At 40.4% G+C, this 22061-nt stretch overlaps 1 protein-coding gene across 1 annotated transcript in view; it reads left to right on the forward strand.

Annotated features, from left to right (window-relative positions):
* The window catches only part of LOC122549962 (protein lifeguard 1), a 38229-nt gene extending 19961 nt beyond the window's left edge, over window positions 1–18268 (forward strand). The window contains exons 4-10 of the mRNA XM_043690247.2: window positions 2882–2935; window positions 3016–3106; window positions 3938–3975; window positions 4091–4178; window positions 4267–4356; window positions 6971–7018; window positions 14807–18268. Coding sequence (XP_043546182.1) covers window positions 2882–2935; window positions 3016–3106; window positions 3938–3975; window positions 4091–4178; window positions 4267–4356; window positions 6971–7018; window positions 14807–14956 — 559 coding nt within the window. The 3' untranslated portion in view covers window positions 14957–18268. The remainder of the gene's footprint in view (window positions 1–2881; window positions 2936–3015; window positions 3107–3937; window positions 3976–4090; window positions 4179–4266; window positions 4357–6970; window positions 7019–14806) is intronic.
* Window positions 18269–22061: the final 3793 nt, after the last annotated feature.

The following is a 22061-nucleotide window of genomic DNA, read 5'->3' on the forward strand; positions in this document are numbered from 1 at the left end:
AGTTTCCTGTTCTGTAAAGGTCAAAAAGACATTTCAAACAGTAAATTAAAGATAAACATTCCTAAAAAAATCATGTGACTTCTGTGAATCAGTAGCAAGCCCATTGAGGAGATAATTGCACTGGTGTTTGCTGACTTGAGTTTTAAAAACCACCAAAAGAAAGAGGGGATCCAGAAGTTGATAGCTTCAGCAAGAAAAAATCCTTAAAAGCAGAAATGCTTTGACTGTTAATAGTGGTCTAAACAGTCAGGGCTGCGTTAAAAAATCCAGAGTTGCTTGGAAGAAATCCCGAAACAGTAGGCTATGGAGATGACAGAGAGGAAGATATCCTACAAGTTTGTTTGATGACATGAGGTAAAAGAACCCATATTAAGTAATGTGAGCTGAGTAAGCAGTTTGTTTAAAAATGTAAGTAAAATGTATTAAATTTAAAGAATGCTATTGATTAAACGCAGAAGTATATTGAATAGAAACCAACTGCTGCCGTACCATCTGAACAAGAAGCTTCAGCGTGAAGACGGGGTGATCCTTCACTGAATTTCTCAAATCTATGAGGTTATTGCTGGGGCAGAAGTGTTGAATCTTTATTTCTTTCTGATATTTGCAATGAGCTTGTTTCAGATAATTGTTGTACGTCATAATATCATTTGTGTTCTCCTTTTATGTGACAAACTTTTATGTCCTTTCATTAAAAGTACATTGGCAGCCCTTTTAGTGACTGATCGCCACAATAAACTCAAAGAAAAATTAAACCTTATCAAGCCAGGTCTTACTCTGGGAATTGACTTGTCCATTTCTACCTTCAGCTGGGACCCGGACACCTTTCTTGAAATATTAGGAAATCTCTCTATTACAATGATGTTTAAAGTAACTGAGGTCTAAGCTAAGGACGAAAACATGCTGAACTTTTAGTGTCAAAAGCTCCATCTTCTAAATCCTTAATTTTCAACAAAATCACCCAATACTATTGATTAAAGAGTGGCAGGTAAAGTTGGAGACCAGAGTTGAAAAATGTGGTGCTGGAAAAACACAGCAGGCCAGGCAGCATCCGAGGAGCAGGAGAATCGATGTTTCGGGCATAAGCCCTTAGTTTCCTGAAGATTTTCCAGCACCACATTCTTCAACTCTGGTCTCCAGCATCTGCAGTCCTCACTTTCTCCTAGTTGATCTTAACCTATTGCGAATCCTCTTGCAAGGATGCCTCCCTTGAAGAAGCTCTCCTCCTCCCTCAGGTAAAGTTGAGTTTTATATCCATCCCTTTATCTAGTCATGTTGATACTGAGATGGCATCCAGATCAACGAATCACCAGCACCTTAATATGACATGACACTTACTCCCTAGCTTTCCAGGTTTTTGCTCACAAAAGCTAAGACACAGATAAGATATGGTTTTGGACTGACCCATTAACAAGTTGTTGCTGTCCCTAAGATCTTCATGGCTGCGTTTCTATCTTGATAAAGTATGTTTTGTTCGTATGAGTGTTCTTTGTTTAAATTGCATTAGTATTTCTTTTCCCAACATTTATTCTGGGTACTGACTCAATTAGAATTCACATTTAGACAAATCTTATGTATTTATCATAAAGACCCCCACTGGAAATGTGAATAGTTTTGAGAGCACAGCAGATGAGCACAGGATCAAGCTGTAATACAAACCAAAAAAACTGCGGATGCTGTAAATTAGAAACAAAAGCAAAAATTGATGGAAAATCTCAGCAGGTTCTGCACCATCTATGGACAGAAATCAGAATTAACATTTCGGATCGAGTGACCCTTCCTCAGAACTGTTTGGTAGAAAATATCAGTCTATATGCAGACGATAGGGTGGGTGGGGTGGGGGGGCAGGTAAGGAATAAATAATCGATGGAAATAGAGCCCAAAAAGAGAGAACAACAGTTGGACAGACAAAGGTTTGGATAGTGATGTAACTATTAATGGGGCCCTTTGGTGGTTATCAGCACCTCATTTTCAGCTTGGGGACCCTACAGCCTCCTGGACTCAATATCAAGTTCAATAAATTTAGGGCTTGAGCTCTCCCATTTCCTTACCCCAAACCCAAAACATCAGGCCTCATTATCACATAGTCTGCTGTTACACACAGCCCATGTTAGCCATTAATAGTCCCCATTAATGGCTATTCACTCTCCCAGCCAAATCATTATCCACTCCTTTGTCTGTCCAACCTTTCTTCTCTCTTTTTGGGCTCTATCCCCTCCTATCGTTCACTCCTTATCCCTTCTATCCACCCTATCATCTGCATATAAACTGACATGTTCCTAATTACCATCAATTCGGAGGGTCACTTGATCCGAAAGGTTAACTTTGATTTCTTTCCACAGACATTGCCAGACCTGCTGAACTTTTCCAGCAATTTCAAATCACGCTTGCAGTGACAAAACATTTCCTTTTTGGAACATTTGAGTCTGTTCCTCTTTGTCTTCTGTTCTACCTTCTCATTTACTATTTCTTTAAGTTTTCAACATCCATTCTGTGTTTTGTGTTCTTTTAAATTTCCTTGAATTTTTCATGCCTCCTATTGCCTCATGCAAATAGCTGTTTTACTTAATCAGCTCATTCTGCTGTTATTTTATACTTTTCCCTGTGCACATGTTTGCTCTTATCCTTCTTGTTGTCCTTTGTTCTTTCACCATGTAAAAGAATGATGGAGAACCCACATCCTGAACATTAATTTATCTTTTTCTGTACAGTTGCTGTCCATAACTGGTACTGTTTCAAGAGCTCACTTTTTCTGTTTCATTTTTACTTCTGTTTTATTATTGCTGTTGCTACATTGAATATTTTTAATATATTTACAGCATACACTTGGTGGAGAAAATCTAGACTGTCTATTGATTATATATCTCCTTGTTTTGCTTACTAGGCCAACCCTGAATGTATGGGTAACCCAAACTTATTGGTTTACATACGCTTTGTTGTAAGTATCTTTGAACAAGTTCTGTCAGTTATTTGTCACTTATTTCCAGTATCTCTGAAGTGCCTCTCTCTCTGTTGCAGTCCTGCCATCTTAATTTTAATCATTACCTTGTCTTGCTGCGATGGTGTCCGACGTAAAGCTCCATGGAACTTCATGCTTCTTTTATTATTTGTAAGTTGTGGTATAAATTAATATTAGTATTTTAAATATTACACACAGTGAAATATTACTTTAGTCTCTCTGGAGTCCACAATAGGACCATTGATCTAAACATGGGGTTAAGTGTTTGACCCCCATAGTTGCTTATCTGCTCATTCATCTCTAATAGTTAGCATGTGTTTCTTTGGATGGTCCAATGTTGAGTGCATCACTGCGATGTATGTCTTACCCCGGGGCTTCCCAAAGTGGTGGGGTGTCAGGACACCAAGTGGGTCATAAGCTGAAATATTGGGATCTCTCCCCTCATTCTCACAGGTCTTCTGCTCCCCCATTGATTTTCTCACTCCCAATGCCCTCACACATTTTTCACTGAGGGGTAGCAATAATTTTCAAGTCTCAAAATGGGATCACCTTTGAGAAAAGTTTGGGAAGTACCATTCTACACTACTAAAAAATCCTTGAGAGCAGATAAAAGCAAAGTTGCAATCTTTTTAATAGTGGTTGCACAACTGTGGAAATTAATTACAAATAGTATAAATTCTGGGATGTATTATTGTTCAGTTTCTATGTCTCTCATCTTCCATTTTGTCTCATTTCATTATCTTACTAAAGAGCTGCTTGATGGCATGACTGTTTTCCTCTAATGGTCACACTGAGTTCCTAAAACTTGCAGTCCATGTCACAGATCTGTTCAACTTCTGACACAGGTTACCACTAAATTGCAAGATTCAGTGCCTGTAATATTGGCAAACATGATGTCCTTCAGATGGCATAAATAACATAAATTTTGATTTAAATCCTTCATAAAATAAATTTATGATATGAAACTCCTTTCACTTGCAGACAACTCTGGAAGGCTTGCTGTTGGGAGCTGTTTCAGTGTAAGTCTTTACAGGTATTTTGCTTAAATTACACCCTTTATGCAACATTAAACAAACATATGGATGCAATTTTAACTTGAATCATTTAATTCTTTTGTTTTTTAATCCTGCTTAGTTTTTATGGTGCTGATGCAGTAATGTGGGCTGTCGGTGCAACTACATTTGTGTCACTTGGACTAACACTATTTTCTCTGCAAACCAAGGTACCACTTACAATACTATACCCAACGTCTTCTAGTATTAAACAGCTCACTGCTGAAATCTAAATAGTTAAAATCTTTATTTTTTCAGTGGGACTTTACAGCAAGAAGTGGAATTTTATTCGTGGTGCTATTGGTTTTAATAGCATTTGGAATTCTATGTGCCATAATACAATCATTTGTAAGTTCTTTTTTAAACTTCTAATTACATTGTGAAGTTTAATTTAAAAAAATGTAAAACTATGTCTTCAATCATTTCTTGTAAAGGGCTAAATATGACAAATGTGCTGAATATGTTGAAGTTTCATATCAAACACCTATTTTTACTGTCTGAAAGGAACATATGTAAATACTAAAAACATTTCTCAATTGGTCGTGCTGAGGTAATATTATCCAGTTTAGTATAGTCATTTGAAAACAATCATATTCTAATAATCATGAACAAGTCATGTTCAAGTTATCCTATCTTACATTAGATTTTCACACATAGTTTCCCCCAATTTCCATTATTTTAAATTGTTTATCTATTCCCATCTATTTTAAATTATTTGTCACTTTTTTGTTTCCATTCCACTCTTCCCACCATTTATTTCCTAGCCTCCTTCATACACATAACCTCACATTTTCTAGCAAGAGGGGAAGTGGAAGATATTTAAAGTAAAATGTTAAATTACAAAACTGATAATGGGGAATTGATAAATGTAGTATATTAAATTTTCAAAAGGCATTGATGAGGTCCCACACAGGAGGCAGCTTATCGAAATTAAAGTATATTGTATAGGAGTTAGTGTGCTGGCTGGCATGGATAAAGGACTAGCTAACAGACATAAAACAGAGAATATGGATAAATAGGTTATTTTCATTTTAGCAGACTGTGCCTAGTCTGGTACTGCAAGGATCAGTCATTGATAATGCTAATAATATATACATAAAGGATTTGGATGTGGGGACCAAATATAGCTTTTCCAATGTTGATGACACAAAGCTAAGCAGGATTGTATGTTGTGAAGATGTAAAATGTTTTCAGGAGGGTTTTGACAAAAATTAATGATTGGTCTAGAACATGACAGAATATAATGTGGGAAAATGTAAATTTGTGTGAAAAACAGGTGTGCTGGATATTTTTTTAAATGATAGGAGGGTGGAAAATGTAGATGTACAAAGGGACTTGTGTCTTTATGAATAAATCACTGAAAGTTGACATGTAGGTGCAGAAAGTGATTAGGAAAGCTCATGGAATGTTAGCCTTTAGTCTGAGAGAATTTGAGTACAGGAATAGTGAACTCTTGTTTCAAATTGCACAGGAACCTGGTTAGTCTTCACCAGAGTACTGTGTGCAGTTTTGATCTTCTTATCTCAGGGAAGACATTGTCGCCATAGAGGGAATGCAACAACAAAAATCAACAAATTTTACCAAGTGATGGCAGGAATGTTGCAATAAGAAAGATTGGATAAACTGGGGCCGTATTCTTCAGAGCTTTGAAGAATGAGAGACGATCTCATCGAAACTTACAAAATGCTTAAATGGATAGATATTGTAGATGCAGGTAAGATGCTGCCCCTGAATCAGGAGTCTACAACCGGGAGGTACAATTTAAAAATAAGGGGGACACTACTTAGGACAGATGAGTTTTTTTTAGTTGAAGGGTTGTGAATCTTTGGAATTCTCCACTCCAGAGAGCTATGGAAAGCCAGACTTTGAGTATATTTAAAGTTCAGGTTGATTATCGATGTGGCTAAAGGTTATGCAAATAGTGTGGACAGAAAGCACTGAAGAGTTGAGCAGCCATGATCAAATTAGGTGACAAGGCAGGGCAGCTTGATGGACAGAATGGACTGTTCCTGCATTCCTAACAATGTCAGTGTGTTTGGGGGAGGGGAGGGGAAGGTGCGGGTTCCAGAAATGGTTCAATAAAGTACTTATTCCATCTCATTTTTACAACTGTTTGAAGGAATCTAGACTGAATAAGATATGCTATGAAACAGTAGCTGAATTTATATGGTGATCATAACCTACATATGAATAGGAAACAGGGTAAATGATATGATGAACACCTCGCTCTCTGTTAGGTAATGGCAAAGCAAATGGATTTGTGTTTTGTATTGACCATTTGATGAAAGAATCCAATCAATATGTGGTTACTTATATAGGAGATATTTTGATTATTTGTGAAGTTGAGCAATTGCAATCCAATATAATTATATTTCAGATATTTTGAGTACAATGTTGCCTAGCCTATCATCAAAAATATGTTGGAGAGGATCCAAAGAAAATCAACAAAGAATTAGTTATCAAGTTGGCCTCCTGCAATTGAACCACCATGGAGAGCAGGTTATAAAGGAAGATGTTTAATCCAATTGAGATTTGAATATAGATTTAACCCAGCAATTTGATCAACACTATAAGCACAAAATTGAAACACAGAAGTTCAAAGTTTGTAATTTTGAATAATGAATAACAGCAACCAATTTGCTCTCTGATCGCAAAGTGATCACTAGCACATATTGGGAAATGAACACAGCTGTCAGTGATCCTAACAATGTTAATACATCACAACTTCCCAATGACCTCTACACACACACTTCCGGTGTGCTCCAGAGCTGCCTATTTCCAAATTGATTAATAGAATCCCGACAGGCCACTGTATGTGCAAAGTTGTAAAATTATCCCTTAGAAGAAACCTCTATGGCCCTATTATTGGATTTGTGCAGTAAACTGACCAAACTATACTGAGTAATGAACCATGATATTCAGAGAAAGCTGATCAATTTAAAAATTAAAATTATTCTTACAGTGGCTCCATATCGTTTATGCCTCCTTAGGAACATTGGTCTTCTCTATTGTAAGTATTTTTCGCATCTCGTCTCTTCAGATCACAATCCTACATATGTTCCGTAAGCTTTCCTAATAAATTGGTTAAATAACTGTTGCTTCCATCTATAACATGGAGTGAAATATTTCTGTAATGCTGTTGATCAAACATTGTTGCCAGGACATTTTACTTTGAATAGTGCTGCATTTACCTATTAACTATGATTATTTCTAGTTTAGATTAGATTACCTACAGTGTGGAAACGGTCCATTTGGCCCAACAGGTCCACACCGACCCTCCAAAGAGCAACCCACCCAGACCCATCCCCTACCCTATACTTACCCCTAAGTAATGCACCTAACACAATGAGCAATTTAGCACGGCCAATTCACCTGACCTGCACATCTTTGGATTGTGGGAAGAAACCGGAGCACCAGGAGGAAACCCACACAGACACAGGGAGAATGTGCAAATTCCATATAGACAGTGGCCTGAGATTGGGATTGAACCCAGGTCCCTGGCACTGTGAGGCAGCAGTGCTAACCACTGAGCCACCATACAGCCACAAAGCATTTAATGTTATGTTTCTTGAACCTTTGCTTAGTCTTTGGAATACGCTTATCTGCTCAGCAATATGCTCTGATAAATATTCCACTTGACCGCAATTGAGAGCTACGCTCTTGTCAAGTTCATCACATTCAACAACTTACATTTCTGTCGCACTTGCAGCAGAATTAAACATGCCATGGTATTTCACAGGGTTCCAGAAAAAACACCAACCCCATAGACAAGATGGTTACCTCAGAGTGTAATGGGCTTGATCAGATGGGCTCATGGACCCAGGAGTGGCAGATGGAGTTTAATTTGGATAAATATGAGGTGCTGCATTTTGGAAAGGCAAGTCAAGCCAGGACTTAGAGTTGCTGAACAAAAATACTTTGGAATGCAGGTTCATAGTTTCTTGAAAGTACAATTGCAGTTAGACAGGATAGTGAAGGAGGTGCTTGCCTTTATTGGTCAGTGCATTGAGTATAGGAGTTCGGACATTATAGTATGGCTGTACAGACCATTGGTTAGGTCACTTTTGGAATATTGCGTGCAATCCTGGTCTCCCTGCTATAGGATGTTGTGAAACTTGAAAGGGTTCAGAAAAGACTTACAAGGATATTGTGAAGGTTGGAGTGTTTGAGTTAGAGGCAGAGGCTGAATAGGCTGGGGCTATTTTCCCTAGAGAGTTGGAGGCTAAGGTGTGACCGTATAGAAGTTAATAAAATCATGGGGGGGTATAGATGGAATGAATAGCCAAGGTCTTTTCCCCAGCGTAGTGGAGTCTAAAATTAGAGTCTTAAAGTGGGAAAGGAAAGTTTGAAAAGGGACCTAAGGGGCAAAGTTTTCATGCAGAGGGTGGTGTGTATATGGAATGAACTGCCAAAAGAAGTGGCGGAGGCTGGTACAATTACAACATTTAAAAAGCATCTAGATGGAGTATGAATAGGAAGAGGTTAGAGGGATATGGGCTAAATGTTAGCAAATGGGATTAAATTAATTTAGGATATCTGGATGGCATGGACAAGGAAAGGTGTTTTCTTTGGCGGAATTTTTTCTACGGCTGTTGGAGTGGGAGGAGTGACAGTGAGGACCAGAGGCCCAACGGGAAGGTAAATTTAAAATATAAAAACTTACCTTGGCAGAGCGAACACTGAGTAGGAATGGACATGGGACTGCTGGGTAAGTGAGGCTTTTAAAGGAGCACCAGAGGGAGGGGTCACAATGAGGCGTAGAGGACTGCTGGGTATATAGAATGTAATGCCTTCCACCCGCCTTCCTCATCTAAACAGAAAAAAGGACCCTCGTATGTTGCTAAGGTAAGTAGTTTCAATTGATATTTCTTGTGTATCGTATAATTGATTAAAAGTTTAGTATTAGTTGGTTAGTTGAATAAGACCATAGGGAAGTTCTAGAAATTATTTAACTGATAAATTTTGTATAGATTAATTAAATAAGTAGAGATAGCTGGACAGGTGATGTGCTGTAACTGTATGATATGGGAGCTGGCTGATCCCATTGTGAACGGCAGTGACCACATCTGCAGCAAGTGTTAGTTGCTGGAAGAACTCCAGATCAGAGTTGATGATCTGGAATATGAGCTTCAAACATGACAGCACATCCGGGAGGGGGAGAGTTACCTGGACGCTTTGTTTCAGGAGGCAGTCATACCCGCTAGATTAAGTAATTCAAATTCAGTTAGTGATCAGGAACAACTGAATATGACTGTAAGTAAGGCAGGTAGGGGGATGCTGAGTTCAGAACTGGAGAGCCTCAGCCCTTGACCTTGTTCAACAGGTATGAGATTTGTGCCCTCTGTCTGGATGAGGAAAAGGGCTGTGGACAGATTGAGCCAGCTGACCACTACACCATGGTGCAGAAGGCCATTCAAGAGGGGGGAGCAAAAAGACAAGTAGTTGTTGGAGGGGATATTATAATTAGGGGGACAGATAGTATCCTATGCAAGCTGGATCGGAAGCCCTGCATGGTGTGTTGTCTGCCTGGAGGCAGGGTGCAGGACATCTCTGTCTGGCTTGAAAGGATATTGGAGCAGGAGGGAGAAGAACCAGTTGTGTGGTCCACATTGGCACTAACAACATAGGCACGGCTAGGAAGGAGGACCTGTTTGGGGAGTATCAAGCACTTGGGAGGAAATTGAAGTATAGGTCCTCAAGGGTCATAATTTCCGGATTACTGCCTGAGCCACGTGCTAATTGACATAGGGATAAGAAAATTAGGGAAGTAAACACATGGTTAAGAGATTGGTGTGGGAAAGAGGAATTCCATTTCATGGGACATTGGCATCAGTTTTGGAAGCGGGGCGGAAGGGGATCTGTACCGATGGGACAGTCTCCACCTGAACCGATCTGGAACCAGTGTTCTGATGAAAAGGATAAATAGGGTGGTCACTAGGACTTTAAACTTGTGAGTTGGGGGGAAGGGAAAGGGAAAGCAACAGGGAGTATGAAGTCAAGTAGAAAGATAAGCAGCCAGTTAGCATGTGTGCAGGGTTTAAGTTCAAGGCATTCTAGGAATGAAGCAAAAAAGAAGGATAACTGAGGGCATATTACTAGGGATGTTGGAAATCATGAGGATAAAAAAACTGGCATTAAAGCGCTTTACCTGAATGCTAATAGTTTTCGTTACAATGTAGATGAATTAACAGCGCAAATTATCATGAATAGTTATGATGTTGTAGGCATCACGGAGACATGATTGCAGGGGTTCAGGACTGGCAGTTAAACATCCAAGAATTTACAAACTTATTGAAAAGACAGGGAGGTGGGCAGAGGGAGCGGGGTTGACTTGTTTGTTAAGAATGAAATCAAATCTATGGCACTGAATGACATAGGGCCAGATGATGTGGAGTCTGTGTGGGTGGAGTTTAGAAACCACACAGGTGAAAAAACCATAATGGGAGTTATGTACAGACCTCCCAGCAGTGGTCAGGACCTGGGACGCAAGATGTACCAGGAAATAGATAGGGCATGTCAGAAAGACAAAGTCACAGTGATCATGAGGGACTTCAATTTGCAAATGGACTGGGTGAATAATGTTGCCGGTGGATCCAAAGAAAGGGAATTCATGGAATGCTTACAGGATGGCTTTTTGGAACTGCTTGTGATGGAGCCCACAAGGGAGCAGGCTATTCTGGACTTAGTGCTATGTAATCAGCCAGACTTTATACTAAAGGAAGGGAACACTTAGGAGGTAGCAATCATAATATGGTTGAGTTCAGTCTGCAGTTTGAAAGAGAGAAGTCAAAACTGGAGATAATGGTGTTACAGTTAAATAAAGGTAATTTCAGGGACATGAGAGAAGAACTGACAAAAATCGACTGGAAGCAGAGCCTAGTGGGGAAGACAGGAGAGCAGCAATGGCAGGAGTTTCTGGGTGCAATTGAGGACACAGTACAGAGGTTCATCCCAAAGAAAGATTATCCGGGGTGGGGTGTGGGGATTGGACAGCCATGGCTGACAAAGGAAGTCAGAAAATGTATCAAAAAAAAAGAGAGAGGCTATAAAGTGGCCAAGAGCACTGGGAAATCAGAAGATTGGGAAGGCTACAAAAACAAACCGAGGATAACAAAAACAGAAATAAGGAAGGAGATGATCAAATATGAAGGTAAACTAGCCAGTAATATTAGAAATGATAGTAAAAGTTTCTTTCAATACATAAGAAACATATGAGAGGCAAAAGTAGAAATTGGGCTGCTCCAAATTCATGCAGGAAGGCTAGTGATGGGATATAAGGAAATAGCTGAAGAACGTAATAAGTACTTTGTGTCAGTCTTCACAATGGAAGACATGAGTAATATCCCAACAATTAAGGAGAGTCGGGGGCAGTTTTGATTATGGTAACCATTACAAAACAGCAAGTGCCAGAAAAGCTGAAAGTTCTAAAAATTGATAAATCTCCTGGCCCCAATGAGCTACATCCTAGAGTTCTGAGGGAGGTGGCTGAGGAAATAACGGAGGCATTGGTTGTGATCTTTCAAAAATCAATGGAGTCAAGGAAAGTCTCAAATGATTAGAAAATTGCTGTTGTAACCCCCTTGTTCAAGAAAGGATGGAAAATTATAGGCCAATTAGCCTAACTTCGGTTGTAGGTAAAATTCGAGAATCCGTCGTTAAGGATGAGATTTCTAAATTCTTGGAAGTGTAGAATCGGATTTTAAAAAGTCAGCATGGATTTAGTAAGGGGAAGTCATACCTGACAAACCTGTTAGAATTCTTTGAAGATGTAACAAGTAGGTTAGACCAGGGAAAACCAGTGGATGCTATCTATCTAGACTTCCAAAAGGCCTTTGATAAGGTGCCTCACAGGAGGCTGCTGAGTAAGGTGAGGGCCCATGGTGTTCGAGATGAGCTACTGGCATGGATCAAGGATTGCCTGTCTGACAGAAGGCAGAGAGTTGGGATAAAAGGTTCTTTTTCAGAATGGCAGCTAGTGACAAGTGGTGTCCCGCAGGGTTCAATGTTGGGGCTGCAGCTGTTCACTTAATATATTAATGAGCTAGATGAAGGGACTGGGGGCATTCTGGCGAAGTTCACCAATGGTACGAAGTTAGGCAGACAGGCAGGTAATTCTCAGCAGGTGGGAAGATTTAGACAGTTTAGGAGAGTGGTCCAGGAAATGGCTGATGAAATTCACCGTAAGTAAATGCGAGGTCTTGCACTTTGGAAAAAAGAACACAGGCATGGACTATTTTTTAAACGGTGAGAAAATTCATTATGCTAACGTACAAAGGAACTTGGGATTGCTAGTGCAAGGTTCTCTAAAGGTTGACTTGCAGGTTGAGTCCGTGGTTACGAAAGCAAATGTAATGTTGTCATTTATCTCAAGAGGATTGGAATATAAAAGCAGTGATGTGTTTCTGAGACTTCATAATGCTCTAGTTAGGCCCCATTTAGAATACTGTGTCCAATTTTGGACCCCACATCTCAGGAAGGACATACTGGCACTGGAGCATGTCCAGTGGAGATTCACATAGATGATCCCGGGAATGGTAGGCCTAACATATGATAAACGGCTGAGGATCCTGGGATTGTGTTCATTAGAATTTGAAGATTGTGGGGAGATCTAACAGAAACTTACAAGATAATGCATGGCTTAGAAAGGATGAATGCTGGGAATTTGTTTCCGTCAGGTGGGGAGACTAAGGCCCGTGGGCGCAGCCTTAGAATTAGAGGGGGTCAATGTAGAACGGAAAAGAGGAGACATTTCTTTAGCCAGAGAGTGGTGGACCTGTGGAATTCATTGCCACAGAACACAGTGGAGGCCGGGATGTAAAATGTCTTCAAGGCAGAGATTGATAAATTCTTGATCTCGCAAGGAATTAAGAGCTATGGAGAGAGTGCAGGTAAGTGGAGTTGAAATGCCCATCAGCCATATTGAATGGCAGAGTGGACTTGATGGGCCAAATGGCCTTATTTACACTCATATGTCTTATTGAATTATGGACAAGTTGGACCGAAGGGTCTGTTTCCATGCTGTACAGCTCGATGATTCCATGATATAGGGAGATATTAGGGCAAATTGAAAAGGTTTGGTGAAAAAGGCAGATCTTAAGTTAAATCCTAAAGTAGGGAAGTGAGGTAAGGAAGGAACTCTAAAACTTATGGAATTGGCAGACAAATAGTGGAGCAATTAGATCAGGAATGCTCAGGAAAATAGAATTGGAGAATCAAAGTTTCTTTGGAATATTATGGTCCTGGAGGAGATTAGAGATGGAGAGCAGAAAAGAGGCTATTGAAAACATCAATGAATACTTTAAAACTTAGCAAGGAGCCAGTGTATATTTATGAGAACACTACTTGAGAGTAAAGACACAGACAGCAGAGTTTTGGATAATTTCATGTTTAAGGAAGGGAGAATGTGGGAGAGCAGCCTGGAGGGCATGAGAATATTCAAGTTGAGAAGTAATGAAGGCATGCATGACAACTTCAGCAGCACATGAGCTGATGCAAGCGTGGAGGTGGGTGATGTTACAGAGATGCAACTTTAGTGATGGTGCAGCTATGCAGTTGAAAGCGAATCTCATAATATGATGTCATGCTTGTGAACAATTTGGTTCAACTTCAGACAGTTCTGAGGGAGAGGGATGGTGTCAATGATTAGGGAATAGAGTTTCTAGTGGGACCACTGATGACAGTTTTAACTTTCCAATAGTTAATAGATCATTTCTGCTCATCCAGTTATTGGATGTTGGACAAGCCAACTGACAATGGAGGGATTGAGAAAGGCAGTGGTGAAGTAGAGCTGGGATTTGTGAAATATATGTGGAGACTAATACTGTGTTTTGTGATGATATCATAAGAGCTAACATGTAGGGAGGAAATGAGAGAGAGGAACAGAGGCTTCTGGGAAACATCAGAGGTAGTGGCACAGAAGCATAAAATGAAGGCATTGCATCTGATTCTCTGGCTACAAGTTGGATAAGAATGGAACACATCAGCTGGACAACACTGGACAAAAAAAGAAAGAAGATAATGCTGTTAGCTTTGTTGAAGGCACAAATAGTGAGAAGGAAGAGGAAGAACAGTTTGCCTTTGTCACAGTTACACAGAACTTAGACTGCTTTGATTTGGTGGTTGGAAACCTGATTTGATTTATTCAAGCACAGAGGTCTGGGATAGATGAGCATCAATTTCCTTTTACTCAGGTTGGCCCTTTCCAGACTGGTGTCCATTGATACAAATCTTGTCTGCTTCATTGAGTGAATGGTAAAAAATCCCACTTACTATTTGAAGAACAGCAAAGAATTCTTCCATTATCTTACCTAAACAATTAGAGCAAGGACAAACTGACTATTCAGCTCTATTGCTGTTGGTTGAATAAGGTTCATTTGGAATAGTCACCAATTTCATCGATGTAATAATTGCAGCACCAAAGATAATTCTTTTTATATAATTTTGCATGCATACTGTTTTTATCTTTGGGGAATAGTGGGGAAGTGGTGAAAGGAGTCATAGGCAGATCATGAATTCTCTTCTATGACCAACAAGTCATGGCCAGGACTTGAATGTGGAGCTTCTAGCTTAGAGGTAGGGAGCGTAAAGCCTCCATCCAAAAGTAATTGATAACGAGCTAAAAAATGTTATTTTGTTATTAAAACAAAATATGGTATGACTGAAATTTTGCAGGAGCATATTAGTCCCTAGCAATAGTGTCATAGCCAATTGATGGAATTCCTGCCAAGTTACATTTATCTCATCACATTTAACGTATTTCAATTATGAACATAAACATTTCTTTCTATTTCTCTTTTAGTACCTGGTGGTTGACACTCAATTAATGCTGGGAGGAAAGCACAGATACAGTCTGAGCCCTGAGGAGTACATATTTGCAGCTCTGAATCTCTACCTTGACATCATAAATCTCTTCCTTTTCATACTCCAAATTATTGGTCTGAGTCGTTAGGGAGTCCCAGCGCACCATGCAGTTGAGGATTCCCTCCAGCGTATTTCATTCACTTTCCACACCTCTGCCTTCGAACCCTACACCTCCAACCGCAACAAGGACAGAACCTCCCTGGTCCTAACATTCCAGCCAACAAACTCCACATACATCATCCTCTGCCATTTCCACCACCTACAAACAGACCCCACCACCAGAGATATATTTCCCTCCCTACCCCTAACCACCTTCTGTAAAGACCATTCCCTCCATGACTCCCTTGTCAGGTCCACGCCCTCCACTAACCCACCCTTCCCTCCCGGCACCTTCCCCTGCCACCGCAAGAATTGCAAAACCTGCACCATACCTTCCCCCTCACCTCCGTCCAAGGCCCCAAAGGAGCCTTCCGTATATATCAGAGTTTTACCTGCACTTCCACACATGTCATTTACTTTATCTGTTGCTCCCAATGCGGTCTCCATTTTATTGGGGAGACAGTACGCCTACTTGCAGAGTGTTTCAGAGAACATCTCTGGAACACCTGCACCAACCAATCCCACCACCCTGTGGCTGAACGCTTCAACTCACCGTACCAGGTAAAAACAATGACTGCAGATGCTGGAAACCAGATTCTGGATCAGTGGTGCTGGAAGAGCACAGCAATTCAGGCAGCATCCGAAAAGCTTCGAAATCGACGTTTCGGGCAAAAGCCCTTCATCAGGAATAAAGGCAGAGAGCCTGAAGCGTGGAGAGATAAGCTAGAGGAGGGTGGGGGTGGGGATAGAGTAGCATAGAGTACAATAGGTCAGTGGGGGAGGAGATGAAGGTGATAGGTCAGGGAGGAGAGGGTGGAGTGGATAGGTGGAAAAGGAGCTGGGCAGGTCCTGGGCCTTCTCCATCACCACTCCCTAACCACCCGATGCCTGGAGGAAGAATGCCTCATCGTCCGCCTTATGACCCTTCAATCACACGGCATCAAGGTAGATTTCACCAGTTTCCTCATTTCCCCTCCCCCCACCTTAATCCAGTTCCAACCTTCCAACTCGGCATTGCCCTCATGACCGGTCCTACCTGTCCATCTTCCTTCCGCTCCACCCTCCCCTTTGACCTATCACCATTACCCCCACTTTCATCCACCTATCACACTCTCAGCTACCTTCCCCCAGCCCCCCTTCCATTTATCTCTCAGCCCCAGAGGCTCACAGCCTCGTTCCTGGTGAAAGGCTTTTGCCCGAAACATCGATTCTCTGCTCCTTGGATGCTGCCTGATCTGCTGTGCTTTTCCAGCAACACACTCTCGAGTTTAAGAAAATACCTTAAGCATATATCACACCAATCGTGCATTCAGCTAATGCGTATGATTATTTATAACTGATGCTTTTTTAATGCAAGCCTTCTTTTCAGAAAGCAATTATCTGTTCGTTTAGATGATGAGGGAAAAGCACAACTATTTAAACATCCAATAGTTGTAGTTCTGGTTTTACTGCACCAGGTCACATGATTTTAAATGCCACACTATAAAATCTAAACTATATCCATAACTTATCGCAACATAAAACCACCATTAAAATTCCCTAAATAAGATAAAGCTTTACAAACAAAACAACTGGTGGATACCCAAATTAAAATGTATCATTTTATCAAAGCTTCCTTTGTCTTAATATTCCAAGAACTGGATTAAGGTGGGGGGAGGGGAAATGAGGAAACTGGTGAAATCTACATTGATTGAAGGGTCCCAAGGCGGACGATGTGGCATTCTTCCTCCAGGTATCGGGTGGTTAGGGAGTGGAATATTCCAAAACGTGTTTATTCCAAACCTTCTGCACCTAGTTGTGATTTGGATTAGTAGAAATTGTACAATTGAAAATTAGAAGTACTGAATATAATGATTTATAAACAGTGAAACTGAAGTGAGCCAGAAAAGTACTTCAGTTCATATGTCTTTAAGTCTGGAAATATTTACCAATAACCAATTATGAAAACATCCACATAAGGAAATATAAAATAATAAAGAGAAGGTTGGAGAGTTGTGTTACCATAAATAAAAGATCACAGAGTTCAAAAAGGTTGATTACTTTGAAAGGACGAATGCAGTTCAAAATGTCAAATTATACATGTTGGCATCTATAGGTTCAACAACAACAACATGGAAAAGACATACACAAAAGAAAATGCAAAGTAACATGTTTTTCATGATCAAGAAGGTAGCAAATGTAGGAACTTATAAACATACCATAACCAGCTGGGAATTTTCACAACCTCGAACCATCCTATAATCTTAAATCACATGTTCCTGGCCAAGATAAAGAAAGTTGACCACTGCTATACTTACGAGCATGACCTCCCCAGAATCGAAAGGATCCAAACGTTAATAAATATTGATAATTACATAGATTTACTTAGAATAAGAGACAGCTGTCCATCAGGGAAAATAAGTTATCAAAACCAAGTCTGGATCATGAAATGGGAGGAACATAATTAAGAGACAAGTCCTATACGTAAAAAATTATTTTTGTAACCCAAGACAAACTACACATATTGAAGAACAAACTGAAAAAAAGTCTAATTCAACTGGTTTGCTTAGATCTTAAAAATGTGTTGCTGGAAATCCTGAAGAAGGGCTTATGCCCGAAACGTCGATTCTCCTGCTCCTTTGATGCTGCCTGACCTGCTGCGCTTTTCCAGCAACACATTTTTAAGCTCTGATCTCCAGTATCTGCAGTCCTCACTTTCTCCTGGTTTGCTTAGATGTCAGATTCACTTAACTGGCTTAGGCATCACTTTAATATTTGATGGCTATCCTACTTAAGATAATCTTACTGTAGCAATTGAAATGTAACTGTTCTATACTAGAAATGAAATTGCACCGCCACTCTTTTTTTCAGAATGTATTAACTATTGTGTTGCATTATCATGAGTTTGAGTTGCAAGTTTAGTTCTTTAATAAACTTTTATGTACATTTTAGAATTCATGTCGTCTCACATAGCTTACAGCATTGTTGAGTTGAGAATCTTACTTTATGGTCCCTGTGAAAGAAACATTGCTCAGGATTGAGAATTTTGACATGGACACTGATGACAAATTTATCACCTGGAGACTATCTGGAGGACAGTGATAATGATGACTATCTCATTTCCTTTGAGGTGGAATCAGTCAGTCCTTTAGACTTATTTGTCTTTGCAATCTGTCTTTCTGTACTTGAAGTTAACAGGGATCATCTGAGACGTACACCTGATCTGGAATTATTCCAAACATAACCTATTATAATAGACATAATTACTAAAGTATAAACAGAAGGTTCTGGTGAAACGCAGCAGGTCTGGCTGCATTTGTGGAGACAGAATCTGAGGGGCTGAATTTTCCCAAGATTTGGCTGAATGTCAATTTCAAAGAGCTCCATGGAGGGTTTCTCTCCATTAGCCCGAGCAAGTACTCTCACACAACTTTATACTGTCTCCATATTCAGTACATATCCCACTTCCAGACTACTGCTCTCATAGAAACTTGTGTTGAGTTGTGCCTGGGACAGGGCTGTGTCCATGGTCTGGAGGAACATGCAGCAGTACCACAAGAATATAGTGCCCTTCTCCACAAGGGTAAGTGCCACCATCTTCTCTCTCTGACCTCACTCTCACTCCAACTTTACTGATACACCCACCTCCCATTAAGATCAACCACTCTCACTAACTACAGCATCTTCACTCGATGGTTCTCACCAATCCCATCTCCCTGAACTATGAACCCTTCCTGCCTGCTCAGTTTTTTACTCTTACTCAGGATACCAAGGTTTGTGCGAAGATTTGTAGCTCGGGTGCTCATTGTTGTGGTTCTGTTTGCCAAGCTGGGAATTTGTGTTGCAGACGTTTCGTCCCCTGTCTAGGTGACATCCTCTGTGCTTGGGAGCCTCCTGTGAAGCGCTTCTGTGTTGTTTCCTCAGGCATTTATGGTGGTTTGTCTCTGCCACTTCTGGTTGTCAGTTCCAGCTGTCTGCTGCAGTGGCCGGTATATTGGGTCCAGGTCGATGTGTTTGTTGATAGAATCTGTGGATGAGTGCCATGCCTCTAGGAATTCCCTCGCTGTTCTCTGTTAGTGTTGTCTCAGTCGAACTCATGTTGCTTGTCATCTGCGTGTGTGGCTACTAAGGATAGATGGTCATGTCGTTTCGTGGCTAGTTGGTGTCCATGGATACGGATCGTTAGCTGTCTTCCTGTTTGTCCTCTGTAGTGTTTTGTGCAGTCCTTGCATGGGATTTTGTACACTGCATTGGTTTTGCTCATGCTGGGTGTCGGGTCCTTTGTCCTGGTGAGTTGTTGTCTGAGAGTGGCTGTTGGTTTGTGTGCTGTTATGAGTCCTAGTGGTCTTGGTAGTCTGGCTGTCAGTTCAGAAATGTTCTTGATGTATGGTAATGTGGCTAGTCCTTTGGGTTGTGGTATGTCCTCATTCCGTTGTCTTTCCTTTAGGCATCTGTTGATGAAATTGCGGGGGTATCCGTTTTTGGCGAATACTTTGTATAGGTGTTCTTCTTCCTCTTTTTGCAGTTCTGGTATTCTGCAGTTCAGGATACCTCACTACCTTTCTTGACTGTACAAATCATCCCAATGGATGATAGTCCCCTTTTTCCTTCAAACATAGTTATTTAGTTGAGGCACAGGCAATGTGATAGCCACAAATTCTGCTGGCACATATTGTAGGTGTGACATTGACATGCAACTGTACCTTACAGTAACATGTCTATTCCACTCACACCGCTCCCTCCCCCCCCCATACAGTTCATTGCTGGCTTGCAACAGTTAAGAAGCAAATAGTTGAGTATTTAAAATGCCAAAGCATTGCAGGCTATGGATCAGATGCAGATAAATTGGATTAGTGCAGTTTGGCGTTTGTTGGTTGACATAGAGATGGTGGACCGAATAGTCTGTTTTTTTTGGCTGTATGACTTTATGAGAAGCTGCCTAGCTTTCTGGCTCTGTTAAAAGACAATCACATTCTGTCATTATCGCTATGCTTTCCCAGGCTTCATACCAGTGTCCATTTTGTTCAGAGGCAGGGAAAGTCACGCCAATATTTCAAGATCTCAACTTCCACGAATAAAATTTGTGAAATCCTATTCTTTAGAAAAACTGAACTATTGCCATATGTTGTTGCTCATGAAGAAAGTAGTATAATTCTTTGCTTGAACAAACAATGCAAGTCACTAGTCTGATATGGCTGTCCTCCATAGATTGGTAATGTCCACTTCACAGACTGGTATGACCAGGAGGCATAACAATTCATTGCAGTGGTGTTCTTGTTTGCCATCAGCAATGCCCTGCATGGCATGAAATTTGGCTACAATGAGAGAATGGCATAACTCAATTACCACTTTTGTAATCTATCTTGTAAAGCTGCTCAGACATACCAGATTAGTTACATCTCCACCTGCTTACATTCTTTGGAAGGGTAGCATCAGCAAACACAACCCTAGGGTGCTACCTTACCAAATTAGCATTCTCAGTTGCTCCTCCTCTTCATCCTCCAGAAAACATGAATATCAATCATATAATATATGAATGTAGCATAACATATGAATGTAGCGTACACGATAACAATCCATGGTACAAAAATTTTCTGCCAACTGATTTAAAAGAAATCAGTGACCAAAAACATGTACAAAATAATATTCAGGAATAATCCCGTTTTCCTAATGACCCTTTAAATCATTCAACAGCTCCTTAAAGATGCAGCAGTTCTGCCTTTTCAGTGAATTGGTGACTCATCTGGTGTGAACACTAAGAATTGGGATGGATGTGACATTTCTCCTTTGATTACACATCGAACTGAAGCACTGAGCTGTCTCTGCGAGGCCCAAGTTCCTTAGAATTAACAGTGGGTTAATCAAGAAGAAATGTGGCAAGAATTCATTCTTGGCACATATAGACATAATTGATTAGAAAATTCCCAAGTAAGTGTTTTGTTCCCTGGCTCAGTCATTATTCAGCTTGGTGAACAAAATTTTCACCTTAAACCATTTATGATCTTATATTGTGAAGAAGTCATGCTATGATCACACTTTGCTGGCATTGGTGGTGATGTTGCACCTTTGCTGGTGGCAAGGTATAATCACAGTTTATAAACAATTTTCATGATCAAGGCCACCATAGGAATTTTACCCCGGAAAAGCAGATAGGAAGCGTTTTTTTGTTAATTCTTTCCTGGAATATGAGCCGATCTGTAAGGCCAGCATTTGTTGTTCACCCCTGTAGTGATTGTAACAAAGTCAACCAGAAAATGAGTATTAATCTGGTCCAATCAGACAGCCCTGGCCGACAGGTAAGATCAAGAGTGTCAGAGATCCTGTTCACTCTGAGAGCTAGCTCTGAGGGAACTGGATCAGTGTCAAGGACTCTCTATGTGCTAAGAAAGAGTAATTTGATGTCAGGATACAAGCCTCTATGCAGTTATTTCAGTGGTGATAAGAGAAATGTATACTCCTTAAGAAATTTGCTTGCAGCAGTCATCTTTGAGTTGGGGTAAGCATTTTTGGCATCATGCTGTTAACTGAAAATCTTGACTTGTTCAATCCTGTCATTGAAAACTGGGGCCAGTATGCAGAAAGAATACATGATTTTTTTCCAAATAAATGATACTGGGGCAATGGAGGTGACAGGTGATTAGGTCAGATCCTAGAAATCCTCCAATGAGCAATTCATCTCTTGATGACAGTGTGAAACAGACTGATATATTATAAGAGGTTGATGTTAGGAAGGAGGATGTGCTGAAAATTTTGAAAAATTTGAGGACAGATAAATCCCCTGGGCCAGACGGGATATACCCTAGGTAACTACAGGAAGTGAAGGAAGAGATTGCTGTGAAGGATGATCTTTCCATCTTCACTGTCCACTGGAGTGGTGCCAGATGATTGGAGGATGGCAAATATTATTCCCTTGTTCAAGAAAGAGAATAGGGATAATCCTGGGAATTACAGACCAATCAGTCTTATGTCTGTGGTGGGCAAAATATTGGAGAGGTTTCGGAGAGACAGGATTTATGATTACTTGAAAAACCATAGCTTGATTAGAAATAGTTAGCATGGCTTTGAGAGGGGCAGGTCATGCCTTACAAACCTTATTGAATTCTTTAAGGATGTTA

This window comes from Chiloscyllium plagiosum, unplaced genomic scaffold (assembly GCF_037043375.1).
Source record: "Chiloscyllium plagiosum isolate Xiang-an unplaced genomic scaffold, Cpla_swu_hap1 HiC_scaffold_5, whole genome shotgun sequence".
NCBI lineage: Eukaryota > Metazoa > Chordata > Chondrichthyes > Orectolobiformes > Hemiscylliidae > Chiloscyllium > Chiloscyllium plagiosum.